General features: G+C 39.4%; 1 protein-coding gene across 8 annotated transcripts in view; it reads right to left on the bottom strand.

Annotated features, from left to right (window-relative positions):
* The window catches only part of ABLIM1 (actin binding LIM protein 1), a 146,325-nt gene that overhangs the window by 57,398 nt on the left and 66,521 nt on the right, over nucleotides 1–22,406 (bottom strand). For all 8 annotated transcript variants that reach the window (XM_025894798.2, XM_025894800.1, XM_025894797.1 and 5 more), the window contains 2 exons: nucleotides 14,055–14,181; nucleotides 12,808–12,901 (listed from right to left, as the gene is read on the bottom strand). In XM_025894798.2, the coding sequence (XP_025750583.1) occupies nucleotides 12,808–12,901; nucleotides 14,055–14,181 (221 nt within the window). The remainder of the gene's footprint in view (nucleotides 1–12,807; nucleotides 12,902–14,054; nucleotides 14,182–22,406) is intronic.

Here is a 22,406-nt window from a genome sequence, read left to right on the forward strand (position 1 = left end):
TGAGCAAGATTTTTTTTAAATGGTGTTTGCCATGAGTCGAGATTTACAAATTAGGAGACCTGAATAATTTGAACTCAAAGAGTCTCAAGAAAACTATAGCTAGACAGTTCTCTGGCAGATGGCTCTGCTAGCAGGGGAGACTCTGCTGAGCCAGATACCTCAGCACTTACTTCCTTCCACCCACAGCATGAGGTACTGCTGGCCAAGACTAGAATAAAAAAACCTTTCCTGGTAAGTCTGCTGATGACTCAAAGGCAATGCTTGTTTAAGGTATATAAACCAAGCAAGTATGTTTTAGTAGTCGTACGTAAAATGCCTGCAAACTGAGAAAGCAGGACCCTGTGAGACTGAGCGCCCTGTTGTGGGCAACAGCAACTGATAGAGGCCACTGGGGAAAACTGTTAATACCCTTCCAGAAAATGCTCTCAGAGTACCTGAAAGGGCTGGGTCTTTTAATGTATCATTTAATGTATAGAAAGAATATGAAAGAAAAGCAGAAAAACAGTTTTGCTTTTGACTACAGATACTGCAACATCACCATTGCAACATCAGTTGTGAGCGCGTCCGTGGGGATTTACAGGAGAGAGTTCAGTGGAGAACCATCAACACAACGTGAGCCTGGGTCCTGAAGGACTCAGAGTCAAATCATTATTCAGGGAAAGGCTTCAGAGGTGACTAGATCACAGTGACAGGCGATTAAAAGCAGAGAAGGGAGGTAATAGCAGGAAAGAGCATGAGCTTTTCAATCCTATTGAAAACACTGTGACATCATCAAAAAGCTGAAATTAGACGAATTTAACCTCAAAATAAGGTGAAGTTTCTAAAAATCAAGGGTAATTTAAGCAGCAAGAGGGAAAACTTTTGGCCTTATAATCACTCTGCAGCCTTCATGATAGGATAATTTACCAAAGGATAAGCTTTAATTTGGTTTCTAGGGAAAAGTGCTACAATTTTGAAAAGATAAGGTCAAGCAAGATGACTTCAGCAGTGCTTCTGACCTTTATCTATCACAATGGGCATTACAGAGAGAGAAGCTTTTACACATATATCAGGCACCTCCTAGGGAGCACAGGTTACACTGGAAAAAATTCCAATTGAGTTAAATCAGTTCACTGAGACCTGTCCTGGCTAAGCAGCAAAATTCCTGCTCTAGCAGGGGCTTTGTGGCTACAAGGCAGCTTTGGTTGATCTGGTTTGTGGTTCACTGAGACAGTTCAAGTGCAAGGCCAGAAGTTCTGGGGTTGGATATGCTGTATTAGCACCAAAATTGCTACTGACCCTGATAGCCCAGCACTGTGACAGGGCTCTGTGGTATGGGGAAGGTTGGGAAAAGAGCCCAATGTGACACTAGACAAACCTCTTGCTAACCAATTGAGTGGGCAAGTGCAAAGCACTTTCTAACTGGTTAAGCAAGTGAGACCTTGGGGATTAAGCAACTCACTCTGAATCAAACTAATGCTTGCAGCAGAGCCAAGCAGAGAACTCAAATCCTCAGACTCCCAGCCCGGCTAGACCTCCATGTAGCACAGCACTAGATCTAAATAACTGTTGCCAATTTTCTTGTTCATCTAACGCAGAACTGTCTTTCCACTTGTCTGTCAGAGGGATGTTTCAGGATCTGTGCAAGACTTGGCATGCAATTTAGCAAAGTTTGGGCTCCATTCTGATATCTGCACTCACTTCAGAGGGAGTGTCCCAAAAACAACAGAGAAATAAAAGTTGCAAGGGCCAAAGGAGGGGAGAAAGGAACTAAGCATGAGGTCAGACACAGTACATCCACAGTAAATAACCAGAGAACAGAAAACAAAAGTAGCCTGTAAGAAACAAAGTAGATATGCAACACTCAATTTATGCTAGTTTGTACATGATAGACTCACAGATTATTCTAATAGGGGAACATCTTATGTGTGAATTGGGCAGGGGATATTTTTCCTATTAGTGACTAGAGCCCTCGTAGCAAACTGATCCTATTCTAAGTAAGTCTGCTCTGGTAATGCTTTAAAAAGTCTACAGGATGAGTTTTATCCCTAATTAATTGCAGTGCTACCTGGTACCTTTGGAAACCTCTTCCAACAACAGGTCACAACAAACAGCAGATGACAACCTAGGAAAGGGACAGACTTTCTTCAAATATTTTTCTTCCCAGTCACTCCAGAGTCAGTTATGAGCCTGGATTTGACTACATCCAGACACTTCTCAGGAATCCTCATTTTGTAATTCTGGCCAAAGAGTTTACGTTACACTAAATCTAAAATGGAAACAACAAAGGCCATCAAGGTAACCAGTGGATAGGTAGCACAGAAAAATACTTGCTTCTTTTTCAAACAGAACAACTTTGAATACATGTCAGACCACCAACACATGCTATGCTAAAAGCAGAGTCTTTTCTTTTTGGCAGAAGTCCTTTTTTTTGTCCTATTTGTCAGTCTTCTAATTGCTGATACACGTGATTTCCCATTACGGCTGCAAAACTACACAAGTACATTTTTGAATCCTTGCTAGCATGAATATCCCATCAGAGTATGTTCTTCAGAGCCAAGACCCAGGGATTTTTCTCCCTATTCTGTCTTCTTCAGCTCCATATAAAAATCAAGATTTCTAGTTACCACAGAAAAACTATTCCAACATTATTACTGTAGTGATGACCAGGAAAGAGCTGATGGACATAAAGCAAAAATGGATATATAACAATATTTGCTGCCATTTGGTTTTCAACTGAGTAAAGGGTCTCCATGATTTTGCCTAAGGAGCAGTAGTTCAAGAGTGATGGTGAGATATATCTTCTTAAAGTTTTTTACTGCCTCAGTTTTTACTTTCCTCATTGCTAGGAAAAAAAGCATTTTCCAGCCAAGATGCAACTACTCTACAGAAGTAAAGTACTATTCTAAAGTAGTACTCTGAGTAACAGTAAATCCATCTTCATGCATAAAAAATCTCTCTCTCCAAATCCTACTTGTAAAACTCAATTTCTTACCATTTTAACTTATATTCAAATGATTTATGACACTCATTTCAGTGACCTCTGCAAATCACAAAAAATCCCAGGCTAATTTCACAGATAGTTTAAATGCTGGAGTATCTGTGTTACTGGTGACGAAAAGGTGCATCTCTTGCTGTGTGCTATTTTTCCCTCTTAAAAAGAGGGCTTTGTAATAAATGTCATTCATCCCAGGTATCTATCCAAAGAACTATTAGACCTGGATGATCTTCTAATGTAGCATGAACAAGTAATTAAAATCTACCCACCTTGTGCTCCAGGTGGTCATTTCAAACATTTAATCACCCATAAAATACTCATTTGATTGTATTTCTTCATCTGTAAAACACCTGGTCAGCAAAGACAGGTGTTAATTCTGTGGACTTCAAAGCCCCTGCAGATTCCAAACATATCTTTGGGGTTTGTATTTGTTTTTCTTCCTTTTTTTTTGTTTTTGTTTTCTTCCCCAGGAAAGCACCCTAACGAAGCAGATAAAAGAGGGAAGGGACTGAGTCCTCACAGAGCGCACGCTGGGCACAATACCAGGATGTAGCCTGTTACAGGCAGGTGACAGCTACAGACTTGCCCCAACAGGCTCTTCTCCACTTCTCAAGTTTCAAACACGTTATTGCTGCATTCTTCCCTACAATTACTTTTCATGGGAGATAGTCTAAGTCCTATCCTGGTCTTCTAAAAGTCAGTCGCAAACTCTTCACTCATAGGAAAACTTAAAGCAGGACTTAAAAATGACAAATCACAATCCTGCAAAAAGAACGAAAGGTAACTGGCTGAAATAATTTTATACTGCTGCAGAGTGCACTGTCACATTCCCCTATCACCACATCCCAACTGCCAGTGAGACTATGATGCTGGAGAAAATTCTGGTTTTAGTCTAAATTCTTTGGTGCAGGGATCATTATTAGTTTTATATCTCTGTTGTGGGTGATTGTGGCAGGTAGCACCAGCACAATGCAAAGTTTTAGAAGATGGGCAGCAAAGCAATGTGGACTACTAAATAAAAATAGAGTATTATGTTTTCCCTGAAGTAGTCTGATCCAAGAGCAGAACAAGATGTGTTCTGCAGTGACAACCAAGCAACTCTTAATACAGCTACGTAACATGAACAATAAATTCATCCAGGTAAGTTACTCTTCTATAAACTGGTATGTGTTCTGTGCAACTTTAAAACATGATAAAGCTACTTGTTTCAAGTGTCTGTTGTGTGTTACTGGAATATATGCAATGGCTATATATCACAAATGCTGTTTATGGTGGCAAGAAACTTTATGCTACTATAAATGACGCCACTGAAATGTAATTTTTAAAGAATTTTGATCAATCTCCTGAAGTTTTTCAGTAATGTTTAGTGCAAGAAACACACCAGACAATATATAAATCAGAAAGGTAGACACTAATGATGCTTTGCTAAGAAATACAGACCCTAATCAGCAACACTGTGGTCACAAAAGCAATTTATAGAGATAAGGGATAATTTTATAAGCACCTGCAAGATTTCACAAATCCCTTTGTGGCAATAAGGAAGTTTTAATAGGTTATTTTTTCAAATTACTTGTTACAACCTGCTCTTATTATTCACCATCTCTACATCCTCTTAACATTCCTTCCCTTTCTACTGATGTTCAAGTTGACTGAAGGATGGTTTCCAAACCACTGCTGAGAAGTTAATGCCTTGTGATTATGCTGCCATAGCAACTAAACTTCTGTTAGGGCTCTGTCAACTTCAGATACTCTTTTGTCATCTGTATATATGAGGTCTTTCCCAACTACAGATACCCCTCCTGCCAAATACAATGTTTTGATGGAGGTGGAGGGGAAAAATCACAAAAAAATCCTGTTAGATTTTTATATCAAGTGACTTACGTTATTTTTCTGGAAGTATATTTATTCTAGATTTTTGATCCTGTGCATGGTGTGGTGTTCTTGGCAATTACAGTAGCATATTTCTCATCAGGAAAGGGTAGTCTAAAATGAAGTTAAATCTATGCTGCTACTCAGCTACACAGACAACCTGTCTCAACCACTCACCCATATCCTGAGTAATTATTAAACATTTCCCCATTTTTATGCAAACAAACCCCACATTAGATTAATAAAAAAAAAAAAAATCAGCTTTCTACATTGACTGATAAAACACCCTTCTCAGCAAACAGGCAGGGAAACTGGAAACATACACTAACCTAATTTTTATGCAACAGGTCTGCAAAGTGATTAAAAAAGCCAGGAAACTATATCAAGAATTCTTTAAGAGAGAGGATCGTGTTGTTTCTCCATACATCAGCAATCAGTTACAATGAGAAACAGCCCAAGCTCTGTACCATTCTCCTCTCTTCCTGATATTTAAAAAACATATAAGCCGCACTCTCTTTATCTAATTTTAAAAAAAATCCTTCTGGTGCACAGGAACAAAAGTACAAGTACCCTATTATGATCCCACTGGCTGCTATTCAGTCACATCACAAAGCTGCACTCCCCTCTCCTCCCCCCAGAAAGCCATGACCCCTTCCAGTTTGTATCCAATTTCACAGGAAGGCGTTTACCTTCTGACAATAATTTTTCAATCCAAGTCCATTCCCTCCTCAGCCCAGTGGGCAGAATTCCTCCACCTCCGTTCAGAGTCGAGCCCCAGCAGAGCGCGGTGCAGCTGGTGTGCGTGCTCACCGAACCAGCTCACAGAGTAGTGCCTGGAGCTGCACCCAGTCCTGAGCCTCACTCCTCCTCTGCTCCCACTCAGCCTCTCCTGCACACACCCACCAAAACAAGCAAATAACCCTCCCTGCGCGTTAAACCCACTCGGGCAGCAACTCGGCCATCCCATTCTGAAAAAGGAAAAGGGGGAAGAACACCAGCCCAGGCAGGGGCAGGACCATTTCTCATCACTTTTGTGTGTCACTATTTGACGTCGACACAGTTTAGAACATTTTTCCCTTGGGGAGAGGCATCTGCTGAGTATGAACTCAGTGCTCTCTTTCTCTAGAAGTTATTAAATATTACTTCCACAGCTTCTGAAGAATTTATACAGCCTCCTGAGAGTTAATCTAGTTTTGTCAGAAACAGTTACAGTGAGATTGTATTCTAGCCCAATTCAGACTAAGGCAGGCAGGGTGCTGGGGCCACTTCTCACACTGGTACATGTATCATATTATCCTGTTTGCACATTGTGGAGCACGATCATGCTTCAGATACACTCTAGGAACATTTTATGAGTTTTCAATGGGCCCTGTGCACTGACCCTATCTGATCTCTCACAGGTAATTTCCACAATTGAAAAGGTCCCTGTGCTCTGCAGTAAATGCTGACTAAGAGGGCAAATGACCACAGCATGTGCTTCTGCTTTTTCTTATCATTTACCTGGGATGTTCAAGCAACATGGTCATGTTTTCTCATTTATTCTAACAGTAGTAAAATTAAACACAAACAAAGCAAATCACAGAACTAACAAAGCATGCATTAAGCTCCGCTGCTGCTTCTCATATGCTTTGTGGCCTTTTCCCCTGGATTATTACAGTGTGTGAGGATGACAATGGATAACAATGAGGATGACAACCAGGAGATACAGGTTGCAAGCAAAGTCTCTCCCAAGTCTATAAGACACCCAATCCAGTAGTGCTATGAAAACAGAATGGTAATACATTCTTCAGGGATATTATTTTACTACAGCTTAAACATACCACCAAACCTGTTTGGATCCATCCTATCAACAGTCTTTGTTCAGTTCATTAATTGCTTCACTTATAAAAGTGTTTAGAATTTTCGTTCACATCAACCTGTATTACCAGTACAGGTTGCATCATTAAAATCCAGTAAATGACATATTTTGTGATACTTCCTGCATAACTGCTATGAAAACAGCCTTGCTAAATGCTTCATTCAGCAGAAGAATATATGCTAGTCTTTCATTTAACCTTTCTGAATGGAATTGAAATTAATCTCTGTTTGTTTTAAGAGATTCTCTGCATAGCTCCTCTATCTAGAAAGTGTTCTAAGAACCCAGACCAGATGCATGACTGTACTGAGGTACCTAACTAAATTCTGTCCTCTTTGCAGAGAAAGTTGATGTTTTCAGGTGAGCTATGAGCCTAAGTCTTCCTAAAATAGACGACTTAAACATACAGGCTACTGAGTTTCCTTGAAAGCCAATCAACTGAAGCATCTGAATGCTAATACTCACACGAGCAAAGCTGCTAGTATGGGTAAGTGTTGCCAGAAAGCAACAGTTGAACAACATAGGCAGGCATGGTTCAAATAAGTCATTTACAGTTCGTATGGGAAGCAGCAAGGTTGTTCTGCCATCTGCCATTTATTTATTTATTTGGAAACAGACTCGTTCACATGGTAAGAATAAGCAGAAACTTCTATGAATCCCTCTCAGCACAGGTTTCTAAATCTAGCTCTGAAAACAACACTTGAAGAAACTGATAGGCACTTCTGGCTCACATGCTTTGCTTCTTAAATATGGATACAATTTTCTTAGACAAATGTAGCAGCTTTTGCCATTTGTTTGGTTTTTCCCTCCCACATCGTTATTTCCTTCTAACTTCAGAAGTCAAGGTGTCTCAGAACTGACATCTTTCAGAGTTAGTTACAGCACAGATGAGGCATCTCAAAATTCTGGTAATTAAAGTAACAGTATCTACAAGTACTAAACCTCCTTCATGTTAAGTACCACATCTTAAATTACTACTCCTCTTTAAAATCAGGAGACGCTCAGCATAAATTACAGTGTCACAAACATAGAACTTGACTTGACCTTGCTGGCTGAAATCAAGGGAACCTCCTGGTGCCCTGGCATTTCTCTTTTCAGGTCCATCTGTGAAAATGGCACTGTGCCACTGCTTACACGGCGAGGTGCAAGTTTCAACAGTGCACAAGAAGCAAACCCAGGGCAGGCAGCAGCCCCTCAGACCAGGAACTAGAGCTATGCACAGCTAGGAGAAATTACGCAATGGCTTTTTCTTTGCCAATTAATATTAAGTACGTAGTATTATAAAAATAAATGGGTAATATAGCAAGATGGTTGAGGGATTTGAGAGCAGATATATACATCTCTGTCTCTAGATTATGAGATCAAATCCTGTTCATATCAGTTACAGCCAAAAAAAAGTGAAAATTGTAAGACCTCAATCTTATTCTCAAATTTTCTATTTGATTTCATGCAAAATATCTACCTGTTTCTGGCCTCATGTCTTTGTTCTGCAGAACTTAAAGAATTCTGCTTAGAAGTTTTGTAAAACACTTTATATAAACAAAGATGAAATCATGGATATAGGCATGATCCACCATTTTTTTAAGTCAATGGGGAGCTTTTCAATTATTTAAATTATTTTGAATTAAGCCCTGGAGGAATAGTTATATTTTGCATGAAAACTACATTAGACAAAAATTATTTAGGCCAACATCTTTCAAATGGCTAAATACACGCTGAAGTTTACTTAGATTTGTGGAGTTGCACATCTACACAGAAATTTGCAGGATTATGGTTAGATAGACATCTTTCAAAGGGCAAGCCCGGAAGCTACGAAAGCCAAAGCTTAGTGAAAAGTATGTGTAGAAGTCCTCACTCTCACTATGTGTTACTGCCTGCTAAAAATGTTTTTCACCAGTTAATGGGAAATGAGTAATTTTTCATGACTAAAGATTCCTTTCTGATGGAGAAATCCAAGGAAGAAGAACACTGATCTCTGTTGCCTTGACAACATTTCCTGAAACACTCAAGTATTAAAGTATCCAGTATGCTCAAGAAAGTTGCAATATCTATTTCTCATTGGACGTTTACCACATTTATTGTGTTGCCATGCTCTTATCTGTCGTCTGTGACTATTTGTCACAGAAAGTTACGTGCCAAATATTACATCAGAAATATCTGAGCTGACTTAAATGCACATGTTATTTTTCTTGTGTATTTTCATGGCTATTGAAAGTTGTTAAATCTATGTCCTAGGGAAAAAAAAGCATTCTTCCACGATTTGTGGATATTAGCAAAATAATAATATCTCTTTCTAGTGATGCAGTTCTTAACTGAGCAGAGGGATCACCTCTACAGAGTGGCTGGAGGGAGTCAATCCTCTCAAGGCTTGAATCTAAAGGTTTGAGCCCAAACCTTGGCCTTTTTGACAGGCTTTGCTGAGGTGCTGACCAGGGGCACAGCACAGCTGCTTCTGAGATGAAGACTCTTAGATTCACATCAGGAGTGTGTATCTCTCTTGCTGGCTGCTCATTGTAGGAGACTGAAAGCCTGATTTTACAGAAGTGCTAAAGATACACTGAGGGACAAAATGAGCAGGAACTGCAAGTCTGAAGTGTTTCAAAAATCTCAACTTCTCTTTAAATTAAAAAGAAGTAGTATTTTACCAGTAAAATAGACAGCACCACCCTCTGAGAATCCATAGCTAAGTTTCATGCTTTCATTTCCCTTCAGTTTTTCTACAGGCTATCTTAGATGTAATAAGAATAAGCAGAAAATAAAGCCACACTACAAATGCTTACTGCTAATCACTTCTGATCCATTAGAGGGAAGTTTGTACAATGTACCAGATATTTCCCTCCAATCTCTTCTAATCATTTCTTTGGATGAACTCGATGAGACAGTATACTCTGCTTCTGATATGATGAATTATTTTATTGACAAAATTGAATATACTGATCAATATATTTACTGCAGGACATTTACTACAACTATTTTTATTATCAAAGGCAAAATACAAAGTGTTTTAAGTTTTTTTCTTACTGCATGTCAGTAGGTATAACTTGGGCTGGGCAGTCATAACCTCTATGTAGGCAATTCCTATAAATGTACTACTTCACACCAAGAATGTGGTTTCCTTCCCAATAGGGAAACAGCAGGACAAGAGACAACCCGCATGATATAAATCACCAAAAATCCTCAAATTTGCCAAAGGAACATTGCCAAAGAAAACAAAGAAGGAAGACAGTAATCCTGTCTGGGATTCTCAATCTTCATCTAAATTAAAACTTCAGGTGTACCGAAAGGCTGTGGGTGATTTCCTGTACAGGATAAGGAGATTGTTAATTGTCCTGCCTCAAACAGGACTGCAGCCCTCTCTGAAGTGTGGCATCCTGTTCTGTGAACTATCTTCTGCGGCCCCGTGGCTGCTTCTGATCCCTCATCTCCGTTATTACCAGAGGATTTATGTCATGCTCTGACCCCATCCTTTACACTAACTTTTTTTGCCCAAAGGGGACACATGTGCTGACACAGGATTTTCTCATGCTAAGTTTTGATTTATTTTAGTCCTATTTAGAGGCATTAATCCTGCCCCTTTGGAACTGTGCATCTCTGATAGTCATGAGCCAAGAAACTAGCCTACAGTTCTGATAAACTCCTCTGATTATTGAATGTTAGCTGCCTTCTAAACTTTCAAGCACCACTTAAGGACATAAAGTATTTGGATGTCTCTCCTGCATCTGCATTCCCTTATGATACCTGGAGAACACTAATCATTGACTATCCAGGCTGCTAATACATACTGTAATGCAGTTAAGCCAAAGTCTGAATAGCCTCCCTGAACACACAGCACTAATTTTTTTGGTGAAAATTTCTAAGGACTTGGCCAATCTACACGTTTCAGACAGCAGTCAGCTTTCAAGAGCTGCAAGGTCTTAGAGGAGTTTGGGCTTAGTTACATACTGAGAAGCACTGCTGCCCTCTGCTGCAGTATTTTGGGTTATGTCTCTGATAATTGGTGAAAACCACAAATATTCAAATAAAATTTCTAGTCTAAACAGAACCCATGTTTCCACCGGAAATAATGTTTCCATTATTGACAGGATCATTCAAAGGGTCTGTTTCTAATTCATCAGCAAATTCTGATTCTGCAGGGACTATGTCAAATGGAAAAATCTTTATCTTTTTTTATCTGATTTTGACTCTTAGAACAGGTAGACACAAGAGGTTGGACATGTTTCATTGCTGCAGCAAAATGTTGTCTCATCTTCTGCTAATAAACAGTCACCAGAAGAGTAAGAACTATGGAGTGAGAAACTAAGCTTGGGGTCAAAATGACTGCATCAAAGTTCTGCCCAGGACACAATATCTCTGAAAACCCAAACTTTAGCTTAGAGTATCATGGACAGCCAAGTTCTAGCTCAGTTGAACTAATCTTTCCTTATTCTTAATTTATCCAGTTCTGATGATCCCCTCAAAGATCTAGCTTTCTTCCTCACTGATGCTACGAAGAGTAACACCAGTGCAACCTTGCCATATTCACATCTACTACACAAAGGGCTCCAGATAGACATAGCTTAATTTTTCCCAGCTTTCCACAGACTCTAATAATATTCTCTTTTATAATTTCCATCTCCATGCCTCTCAATAGGTTGCATTGCTTGTAGGTTAGAGCACCTATCTTAAAATAAAACACTTAAAATAATTTTAGAATTCTTTCTAAATTATTCTATGTTTCCCAGTCTCACAAATCCAATTACTCCTCTCCTGCAGTGCTTCCTGCACTATGGTGTCACCAATACATAACACTAAATTGCAAAACTCATCAGTAGACAAGAATAGATAAACAGATGGTAGCAGACCAGAAGAAGAAAGCCAGAAACATGTCTTCCTACTCAAGAGAAAACTCGGGCTGTTCTCCATAATTATCTGTATGGGTCTCCAAAGGAATTGGATACACATTGCAAAGGAGGCAGACTAAGACTCTGGCTAATGAAAGAACTGTACTTCCTTCTAGTATCATCATCGTGGCTGGGCTTTGCGAACGAAGATTTGGGAAAGGTCTCTACCCACGTTTGTCACACGCAGTGACAAATGCACCAGGTGTCCACATGTGTTCTGAGTATCTCATTGGTGGCCAGTAAATATTCTGAATGCTGTACCACAGAGACCTCCAGAACTAAACCACTTTATGTACAACCTGAAACTTCTCATATGAGGGCTGATGCAGACTTCTATCTGTAGTAGATGGGACACAAAGAAGAGAACCTGTAACACATTCACTAGCTAATTCCAGCTGCTTTTATTTTTCGTGACATTTTCGGGTTTATTTTCAGTTATTCACTGAAAAACATATAGCCCAGCTCCAGACCTGAGCTCAAAGCTCATTGAACAGAGTTTCCTACAGGGAAAAGATAACAGTTTTGCTCCTCATGTCTCAGTGACAAGGTGAGAAGGAAGGTCCTCTGCATTTTGGCCTCTTAAACATTTCAGTAATGACACAGGGTGATCATGCAAAGTTCAAGGATTCCAGCTCAAAGGGGACTTATGACAGCCATGGGAGATGAAGATCAGCACCAACAATGAAAGATAAACATCTCTAAAAAGATTTGACTGGTTTCAATAAGAACATTGAGGACTCCAAATAAGAGTCAACAAAAGAAGTGGTTCAGATGGCTTCTGCCTTCTCATTTCTGAACATACAATTTACCTCTCCAGTACATTTCTCCCTCTCACCTTCTCTTCATCATTCAGATCATGTGTAAGCCTCATGTGGCAAGCTTCAGGATACTTATTGTTGCCAAATACATTTCCAGTTCTCAAATTATTCCTATAAATATATAATATCTGACACAGAATAAAGCAGTGCAATTTGATCTGCAGACTTTGCAGATCACCATGAAAATAAAAAATTAGAAACCAAAGATCCACAGAAACTAGTGCAAGTAATTCTATATCACATACTTTTCCTGATGACTGCAAAACTAAACCACTCTCAAAATAAGCAACTTTGCTCTAAAATCAGCTGAAAAACCTTTCCTATGAGAATTTTTGTATTCTCTGCTGTTGCATGAGGACATAATGGGACATGGCCCAATTCTTAGACTCTAGTTTACAAAACACCTACCTCTAGGACTTTCCCAGTAATGAACTGGTGACATGCTTCACACTTGACTCCAAAAAGCACTTGGTAGTCCTTTTCACAATAAGGAGCACCATCTCTGAAAAAGAAAATCCACAAATTACAAACAACCTTTTAGTAAACTGCTTACAGTGTAACTTACACTCTTCCTTTGTCTTCAGTCTGGAACTCCTACACACAGCAACAGGCAAATGGAGAGAATTCAAGAGAAACAGTTTGTATTAGAAGAAAAAAAAAATCTTTCTCACTAGTGTCTCTTAGAATTATTCCTTAAATTCCCATCAAGAAAAGGCATCCAGTACAAACCACTAAAATAAATCTCATTATTTAGAGCAGACTCTCTACACCTACAGGTGCAATTATAGGGAATCAGTGGGAATATGTCTGTGGGGATGAGAGGAGATCACAGTCTTTATCATAGGCAGGTAGTTTTTGTTCAGAAAAAAAATAATCTTTGGTAGTTTGCAAGGCTATAAGCCTGCTTTTAAGTGTAAGGTCATGTAGTTTTTTAGTATGAACAGGGAACATTAAGTAAAAGTGGAAACACTAGTCAGCCTAGGAGTATTTCTCAGATGCCAAATTTTTTTTTGAGAAATTACAAACACTACTTTTTATTAAATAGTATACACAGCTGAATGGCAGGTTTGTCAAACATATATTGTTTTCTTATTTATTCTCTTGTTATATGCTTGAAGGGGGGGAAAGAGACTGTATCTTCATTCCCTCCATTTTATTATTATACCACTTTTCCCCACTCTCTTTCTCTGTACTTTCTTCTGCTCAAAACCCCTTCATTAGTTTCTTATATGCAGATGAGAAATACAGTGTCAGGTCAATCACATCATCAAGGTTACTCTGTTTTCTAGCAAAGGTAAGAAGTGGACAGGTTCCTACTTTTTTTCCTCAAAATCACGTGTTGAAAAGCAAAATGGCACAACACTTTATCTGGTGAATACAGAAAACATATGCAGCAATCCACCTAATCCTCTGCAGGAACATGAAGATATACCTCCTTTCATACTGGTTTTAAATACAAGACTGCTATCATTCAACATCACCTTTCAGTTCCACTTGGCAGTTTACTTTCCCAACTCAGCTCTCACTGACAACAAAGATTTTGGTGCATATGGAAAGGAGGTCAAAACAGGATTCCAAAAGCTGAACTTTGTTGCAAGCTCTTCTTTGTTTGCAGCTCGTGCCACAAGTTCAGAAGAGGTGCAGAGGTTACTCACTTGCTGATGTATTCCCCGGTTAGGACCTTCCCACAGGCCTTGCACTTAAAGCACCCCAGGTGCCACTGCTTATCCAGAGCTAGCAATGCTTGCCCATTTTTTATGTCTCTTCCACAGCCAGCACAATCTGCAAATAAACAAACAGATGCATTTGTTGTCAGCTACTTGGTTCATTAACCCTCATTAACCACCCACCCACCACGACACTTGGTAACCAAAGGGGAGAACTACACAGCAAACGTACATCTTTCTTTCCTCAAACCCTCCCTAGGTTCTGTATAAAGATTCAGTCATACTCAGTAGAAGAGGGAAAGTATCTCTTCTGTCTTTCATGCTGTTTATGGTTCAAAGACTACCTGGCAAGCACTGTACGGACTTTAGATTTTGTTAGGAACAAACTACAAAAATCATTACTGCAAAAAATTCCTATCTTCTAAAGCAATCTGTTTGTTTGTCATTTTGCTTTTACCAAGATCCCGACTGCTGAATGGGGGCCGAGCAAGCACCACCAGGATGCTGCATGTCCCCGTGTGGTGGCAGCAGAGCCCCACGTGTCCGCCCAGCTCAGGGGCGGTGGCACATCTCAGCCAGGAACAGAGGAGAGACCTTTTTCCAGGGAGGACCCAAGGCACGGGTGACAGCCATATGACAGCAGTGAAGGCTGCATGGAAGGGCATATTGTCTTCCACCTGCAGGTGTGGGTAACTGAAGTTCTCATGATCTCTTATCGATATAAGGACTCTTGCTCGGGAATTTTGGTACTACCCGGGTAGTCAACACTCAGTTTTCACTGAGATTCTGAAGGACTCTTTGATGGTAGAATGCAAACCTGAAGCCAGGAGCACTGAATGCCCTCTGTCCCAGAGGATGTCACAATATCTCATGTTACATGAGAAATCTCTGGCTCAGCTCCAAGCTTCCATTCCTTTCTACTCAAATGTAAAATACTCAGAGATTTCCTGTTAAGGGGCAATCCAGCACATGGTAAGATTTGAAGAGACTGATGTAGCAGACAGCACTGAACTGCAAGGGTTGTGCTACAGCTTCTGTGCCCAGCCTCAGGGGACAGAGGGACTGAGGGAGGGGAAGGCCTGGAAGCCCAGTGAAGCAGAAAGGGAATGCCCATCAGCTGAGGCACACATGGAAGCCACACAGGAGACAGCCTGGAACAAGGGATTTTCCATATTTTATTATCCCCAAACTCAGTGTTCCTTTGGTTAATCTAACATCCTCTCTACATGCCTGAAATATCAACAAATGGCAACGAATGGAGACAAATAGAACAGAACCTTTAAAGCCCAGGCAGGAGGGAAAAGATCATCCTGACTCCACTGGCTCAAGCTGAGTGAACAGGTACAGCCTGAAAACCTTCATCTCCTCATGGATTTATGGCCCAGGCAACCCCATGCCTTGAAAAAGGGCAAGTCTAAGTTTTATTATCACAACTTCTAAAGAGAGGAGAGTCAGTCCTTTTGACTACAGGACCTGACTTTTGTTTGTTGGATAATGGGCCAAGAGAGCCCCAAATATTTGCTGCACATTCCTGCTATCCAGGTCATCATTTGCAGTATGTCCCTCTTTCTATCAGCATTCTTTTTCTTCTCAAATCCCTTAAAAATAGAAGGGAAGGGGACTAAGCACCATGGTATCTCGTGATAAAATGCAAGTCACAGACTTGTTGACATGACTTGGACTTGAAAAGTAACCCTGAGATGTCCTAATACCAGGACTTTTCTCTAGAGGACATATGTTACAAATTGAAATCATGAAATGACAAGGAGTGACACCATGTAATGGATCCCTCTGCTCTGCCGTGACAGCTCAAGGCTCCATGCCATCCTGTAATGACAGCAAAGGCTGGAGCAGGTCACTAAGGGAGGCTCTGGAATTTCCAGCACAGGGGTGAGGAAGGGACAAACACATGTCAGGGTGGTTTTGGTACACTGCTCTTGGCTTTGGTTTTGGGAGGATACTACATGACCTCTCAAGGTCCATTCCAGCCCACATTTTCTTATGCTAAATCTGAAGCATGCACCGTGTCTTCAACTGTGATAACAAATGAGATCTTTCCTCAGTCTCAGTGGGTGCTGAACTGCAGTTTTAAAAACAGCACCCATTTCTAAGCTTCCAAGCACTAGTGCTTCTTCCTAGTGTGCCAGCTTCCACAGCCCTGACCTGGGGTCCTGCCAAACTGTGATACACTCCCTGTTACATATTCCCTCAAAAAATCTGCTGTATTGTCCATGCTTTTTTTCATTTTTATCCAAAAAGCTTCCGTGAAGCTGAAATTGCTCAGAAATGGAATCAATAAAGAGATTTTTAAAGCACTTCATTTTGTTTCTAACTGAATTTCCAAGGTAGTGAGAATAGAAAAACTGCCTTATGCAAAAGGTCTACCTAGTCCAGTATCTTGATCTTTAGTGATGCCAAAACCATTTACATGGAGGAAGTAGGGACCTATGAAGTACCTCTGCTTAATTGCTTCTTTGTAAGCCAAAGGCACAGTAAGTCTGAGCACCAGACTTAATCTTGTGCTCATGTTTAATACAAGGGGTTGGTAACATCCTTTTATTATTCTTTAGCAACAATGACATCTACTTACTCTTTCTGGGTTCCTTGAAGTGTTTTGCAAAAGAAAATTAACATAATTTCCATTCTGCTAATATGACAGACACATTGAATGTCTAGAATCAAAGTAAACTAATAGCCCATTTCTGTCGTATTAGGCTGAGATGGTTTTTAAATAAACCTGATCTTAATTCTGGCAAAACTGTTGGGTATATACATGAAAAACTAGCAATTATCATCATCTCCTAAAATAGAAAGGAAATAGGGCTGGGCTGGGCTAAGAAAAGACCATTTGTTCATCCAAATTCTACAAATAAAAGCTATTATGATCTCAGGCCTGCATGAGGCACATTTAAGCCTTTGGCTGGATGTCATCAGCACACAGTGCATGCAGGCAGGATCTCAGTATCACATTCAGCACAATCTGCATCAGTCTAACCTATAACCAGCACATGCTGCAAATAAAAAGGCCATGAGGTAAAAATAGTGGTCCCCAACCATATGCCAGAGCAGACTAAAAAAATCTGAAAACCCCTCCTGAAATTTTGTACAATGGTTCCCACCATGGTTCTCTCTGGCGCCATACCTGGGTCTAACAGACTGCACCCCTTGACCTTGAGCTTTCTTATGTTTTCTTTTTGCCATATAACCTGGATTCTTCCCTACTCCCATTCCCTGCAAATCCCTGTATTCAGCTGTGCCGAGATAACGAAGAGGAGGTGGAAAATGCAGAGTACTGGTTAAAATGCAGAGTGAGCAGCACAGCTCCTCTATGCACTTATATCTCTGTCAGATTTGACGTGTCCAGGTACAAAAGCAAATGCCTGGACAAAATGGCTGTGGTATGGAATCAGCCAGCCCAAAAGCATGGAAAAGTAGGGGGACTGGGTACGGCACTATAATATGATGAATGATTAAGATTGCCACCCTCCAAGCACCTTAAGTGGCCTCACTAAAAAGATGCAGGCCAGGGCGAGCTGCCACCCATGACACCTTGTTTGTAAAGATATGAGAAAATGGGTTTCCCTTTTTAGCATCTGCATCACCCCAGACATCCAGGAGTGAAGCATCCTGCACAGCAACCCATTCGTCACTGTCTAAATTAAGCAGTGGATTGTCTGCCTTTGCCTCCCTCCCCTGCTCTCAGCCAATAGTGCACAGGTGGGCTCAGAGCTGACACAGCTGGATTAACCCTCAGCACACAGCATAGGGTTTTACCCGCTCCCATTTGGATAGTTTTGAAAATTTAATAGCAAATGTATCTTTATCCCATATTCTCTGCTCACCCCATATAATTTATGAAAGAGAAATCACCTCTACCTGTTTTGTCCTAACGAACATGGTTATGCAAAGTCACGTGAATGATTTCACCAACTCTGCTCCACGCAGGCTTAGTCCTGTGAACAGAGCTAATAGCAGTCTGACTTAATGATGAATAATTGAGTCACCAAAAAGTTCCTTGCAATCCTCATGACCATTAGTAGCACATGTCTAGATAAAGGTTGAAGCTGCCACAACCCCTACGAGTCACTGGTATTTTGTACTCGTTACACTCCTTTTGTAACTATTTCCCCTCCCTATAAAACACAAATACATTAATTTTATAAAGATAACACCACCAGGCTTCTGCTCTGAAACAGGTAAAGCAGGGCAGAATTGGGGGGGATTTTTATTATTATTTTAATTTTTAAAAGGAACGACAAGTTTTCATTGGAGTTATACATAAATACATTGCCAAACCTGGCTGGACCTAGAGCGAGTGATTTGGAAATGATGAAAGAGGCAAATATTATCACTGGAGTCAAGGTCAAGAAATCTCTAATTATAAATAGCTCCTAATCACCTTGAAAAACAACTTATATCCCAGTAATTCCTCTGTGGCAATTTGAAGGTTCTGCAATTATAATTTCTCACAGCAGTAGGAAGACCAGAGTTTTTCCTCAGTCACCCTTTAACCACAGATCAGGTAATGCCTTCTAAAGCCTTGTTTTAAAATTAAAAGGTTTGATGATATCATGCAGGCTTTTCCAGATCATCAAGATATTTTTGTCAAAGCTAAAAATACAAACTCACTACATTTACAGTATGATAAATGTTTTCAAAGTTTAAAGCATAACCATTTAGACATCAGGACAGTGATGAGTTCTGGAAATCAGAGAAGGACACACATATATTGGGAATTTTACATGCAGGATTTAAATCTGAGTATGTAACTCAATAAATCTGCTGCCAACCCCCTCCTCTTTGCCAGTGCAAGGATGGGAAATGTTTTTCAGACAAATTCACTACAACCCTTTTGCTGAAGGCAAAACAAAACCATGCGGGCAGCCTTGTACTCATGAAATCTAACAATAAGAGGCTGGGTGCATACAATGGAGGGAAATAAATTTCCCATGGGAAATGGAGTATAGCTTTGACAGTTTATTATAAATGGCAAGTTGGGAAAAACTGATATTTTTAAAACAAATTGTTAAAGAAAATAAAATTATTTTAGTTGATTAAATATGGAAAGAAATCACAATGGCATGAACTGGCAACCTGTGCTTGCAATACAAGTTCCTGTAGCCACCTGAGTGCCCTTGACTTGCCTTTTTAAGAAACAGGCTAATATACATCTTGGATGTATCATCAGACCAGTCACTAGTGGTGTCCCTCAGGGTTCAGTGTTGGGCCCAGTTCTGTTTAATATCTTTGCTGATGATCTAAGCTATGCTGGAGGGGGAGTTAGTTTGGACATTAGGAAGAATTTTTTCACAGAAAGGGTGATTACATTTTGGAATGGCCTGCCCAGGGAAGCAGTGGAGTCACTGTCTCTGGAGGTGTTTAAGGAAAGACTGGACATGGCACTCAGTGCCATGGTCTGGTTGATATGGTGGTGTTGAGTCACAGGTTGGACTCGATGATCTCAGAGGTATTTTCCAACTTAACAGATTCTGTGATTTGTGTAAATTGCTCTTTCATCATCTGATTTAATTTAAAGTGATTCAGAAAGATGAATGCTTTTCCCCAACTTCAGTTTTGTAACGTGACATAATTTTATCAGAGGAGTTTTTCATTTTTCCCCTCAGTATTGATGTAAGCATTTGTGTTAGTCTTCTACACAGGAAAAGGAAAGGATATTTCCCTTATTTCCACATCTTTCTACACCTCCTTCCCAAAGGAGGCCAAACCAATTGACCTTTTAACCTCTTACTCTTGCAAAGTGTCCCTGCAAGAAACAAACCACCAAGGTGGCCTTCTTCCATAACATTAACCCCAGTCCCTTCTTCAACCCAGTCTTTCATACAGGAAAACAAAATGGTGAATTAAACAAGAGGAGGAAGAAAGAGCAAATGTGCTACAAACAATCTAAGAGAAGAGCTTTTAATTGTCCTATAAAAGGAAGATAAAATTTTGGAGTATTTTCCCAGCTTAGCACGTGCAGATCCTCAGCTGTAAAACTACTCTGAAGGATAAACAATGGCCAGGTACATCTAAGTTGTTACCCTGTCATTTCTTTTACCACACTTCAGTACTCAGGTAATTCCAGCTGAATTCAAAGTCATGATTCCAACTCACAGTACCCCAAGGGATTAGCTCAGAGCTTATTGTTTAATACCCAGCTCATGGGCAGCTCATTGTGTCTCTTCATCTGCAGACTATTTTGGATAATTTTCAATTGTTACTCTTGGCAAATAAGCAATTCCAACAGGGTACAACTCTCCAAAAATAGGAATGAAATTTATGACAACTTTTAGGAAGGTTTTTATGCCCCCGATAACCCATGGCAAACTAAGGTCTAGCTAACAGCTAATTCACTTTTCACATTCTTTTTAAGTGACCTCTGATTCCTGACTTACTACCTGGCAGGCTTTCTGGACATGACAATTCCCAGATACTCTTATCTCTCGTGATCTCCTCTCTAGTTGTGTTTTCCAAGCTAGTGATGCCTTCTCATGTAACACCCATTTACTGACCTATTCCTTGCACCTCCCCCAGAACTTTCTTTGGAATTAGCTTTTGATTAGCACTCCTCTGGTAAAAGCTAAAGAGACTGGCATGTTTTGATTTCCAAGTTCAAGCTGAGGTTACACTTTGACAAACAAGAACCGATACTTATTTAGTACACTTGTGTGGTCTATTCACAATTGTTTCTGCCCAATTTACATGTAGCACAAAAGCAAACGAAAGAAAAGGGCAAACTGGGCTGAAAACACCTTCCTGAAAACCAGTAATTTTTGAGAAGGAATTTTCTGAAAGAAGACTTGTAAATCAGAAACTTCCTGCCGTGCCACAACTATATTCTCAATACAGTTGCTGCTCTATCACCCAGAAGTTAGTCTTTAACAAAGCTGCTACACCTCCAGAGAAGAATCTAAGGCAATTTATAGAGCAGCAGTGAAGATACCAGTGCTTGTAAAGTAAGGAATAACAGCAAATTGAAGCCACTTGAGTAATTTAGCCATTTTTAGGAAACATAAGCGAGGACTAAAATTAATCCAAGAAAGCAATTCAAATGATGAAAATGCCTCAAAAATTGCAGACATTCTTCAAAAGAATAATTCATCTTGGAACAATCATACAAATATCCCAGTGTCATTGGAAGAGCTGCATATTCTTAGGCACAATCTAATGGCTTTTGCCAGAAAGGAACTGTGCTTGGGTTGCATCATTTCTCTGAACTTTATATCACGTCATGCATGTTGATTTGCTTCTTTTATTCTTAAAAAGGGGGCCACGGTAAAATTTTAGAACCACTGTAAGCTCAATATATTAAATCATAAATGTAGTTGCCCTGCAAGGCTATTACAATCAAATTTAGATTAAAGTAAGGAGAATTAAATAGTGATACTGAAAAAAAGAAAGGATTTAATCTAAAATCAGAATTTAAAATCTTAATTTTAATTAAATCAAAGTTAAAAATCCAAATGGTCTCTGAAAACACAGAGAATAAACTTGCTTTCATCACCTGATGAAAAAAACTTCCTTTTCCTATCTCTGAGAAAAATCAGGTATGATAAGATCTACCACTATTCAAATTTTTAAGGACATGGTGATCCTAAGGAAATAGTTCTATAAGCTACAGAACCTTGAAAAATCATCAGTTTCAGAATTAAATTATATTTTAATTAATTTATGTTCTTCATGTGTCTAACAGATGTCAGACAGTTTCTGAAATTTAAAAAAATGCACAATCATACATTATGCGTTCTAAATAAAATTTCAACTTTCATTCAAATACAACTTGATATAAATCATGAGCAAAAATAGTTGTTAGGGAAAAATACAGATGTTAAAGAATATGATGAATTTATGCAGAGCTATATTAATTTATGTGTGTACAGATATGAAGTTTCCTCATGTTTATCAATTAGTATTTTATAATTAAAAATCTAAATGTAAACCAAGGTTACAATCAGTCAATCTAATCAAGGCTTCCTGGGTTCTTAGACAAACCATAATTAAAATCAATGATTTAAATCGCAGTGTTTGAAATCAATCCACAACGATGTCTGTGTTATGACTTTATTCTATGGTAAATTAAAAAAAAAAAAAAGTAGTATAGGACAGCATGAGCCCCTTCTGTCAAATTCACAAAAACCTCAACTGAATCTCCAGTACCTAAACACAGGCTTGAATGCCACAGAAATATGTAAGTGCCTCTGTATCTTTAGCAGATAAGCCAAGAATAAAATGAGAAAATCTTCATGTTACAGCACAAAGAAAATATGAAACCCTTCAGGTTCAAAATTATACACAGGATTTTAAAAATTTAAAATTTTAAAAATGCGTGTTCACACTCGA

This window comes from Manacus vitellinus, unplaced genomic scaffold (assembly GCF_001715985.3).
Source record: "Manacus vitellinus isolate BGI_N305 unplaced genomic scaffold, ASM171598v3 scaffold_15_pilon, whole genome shotgun sequence".
In the NCBI taxonomy this organism is placed as follows: domain Eukaryota; kingdom Metazoa; phylum Chordata; class Aves; order Passeriformes; family Pipridae; genus Manacus; species Manacus vitellinus.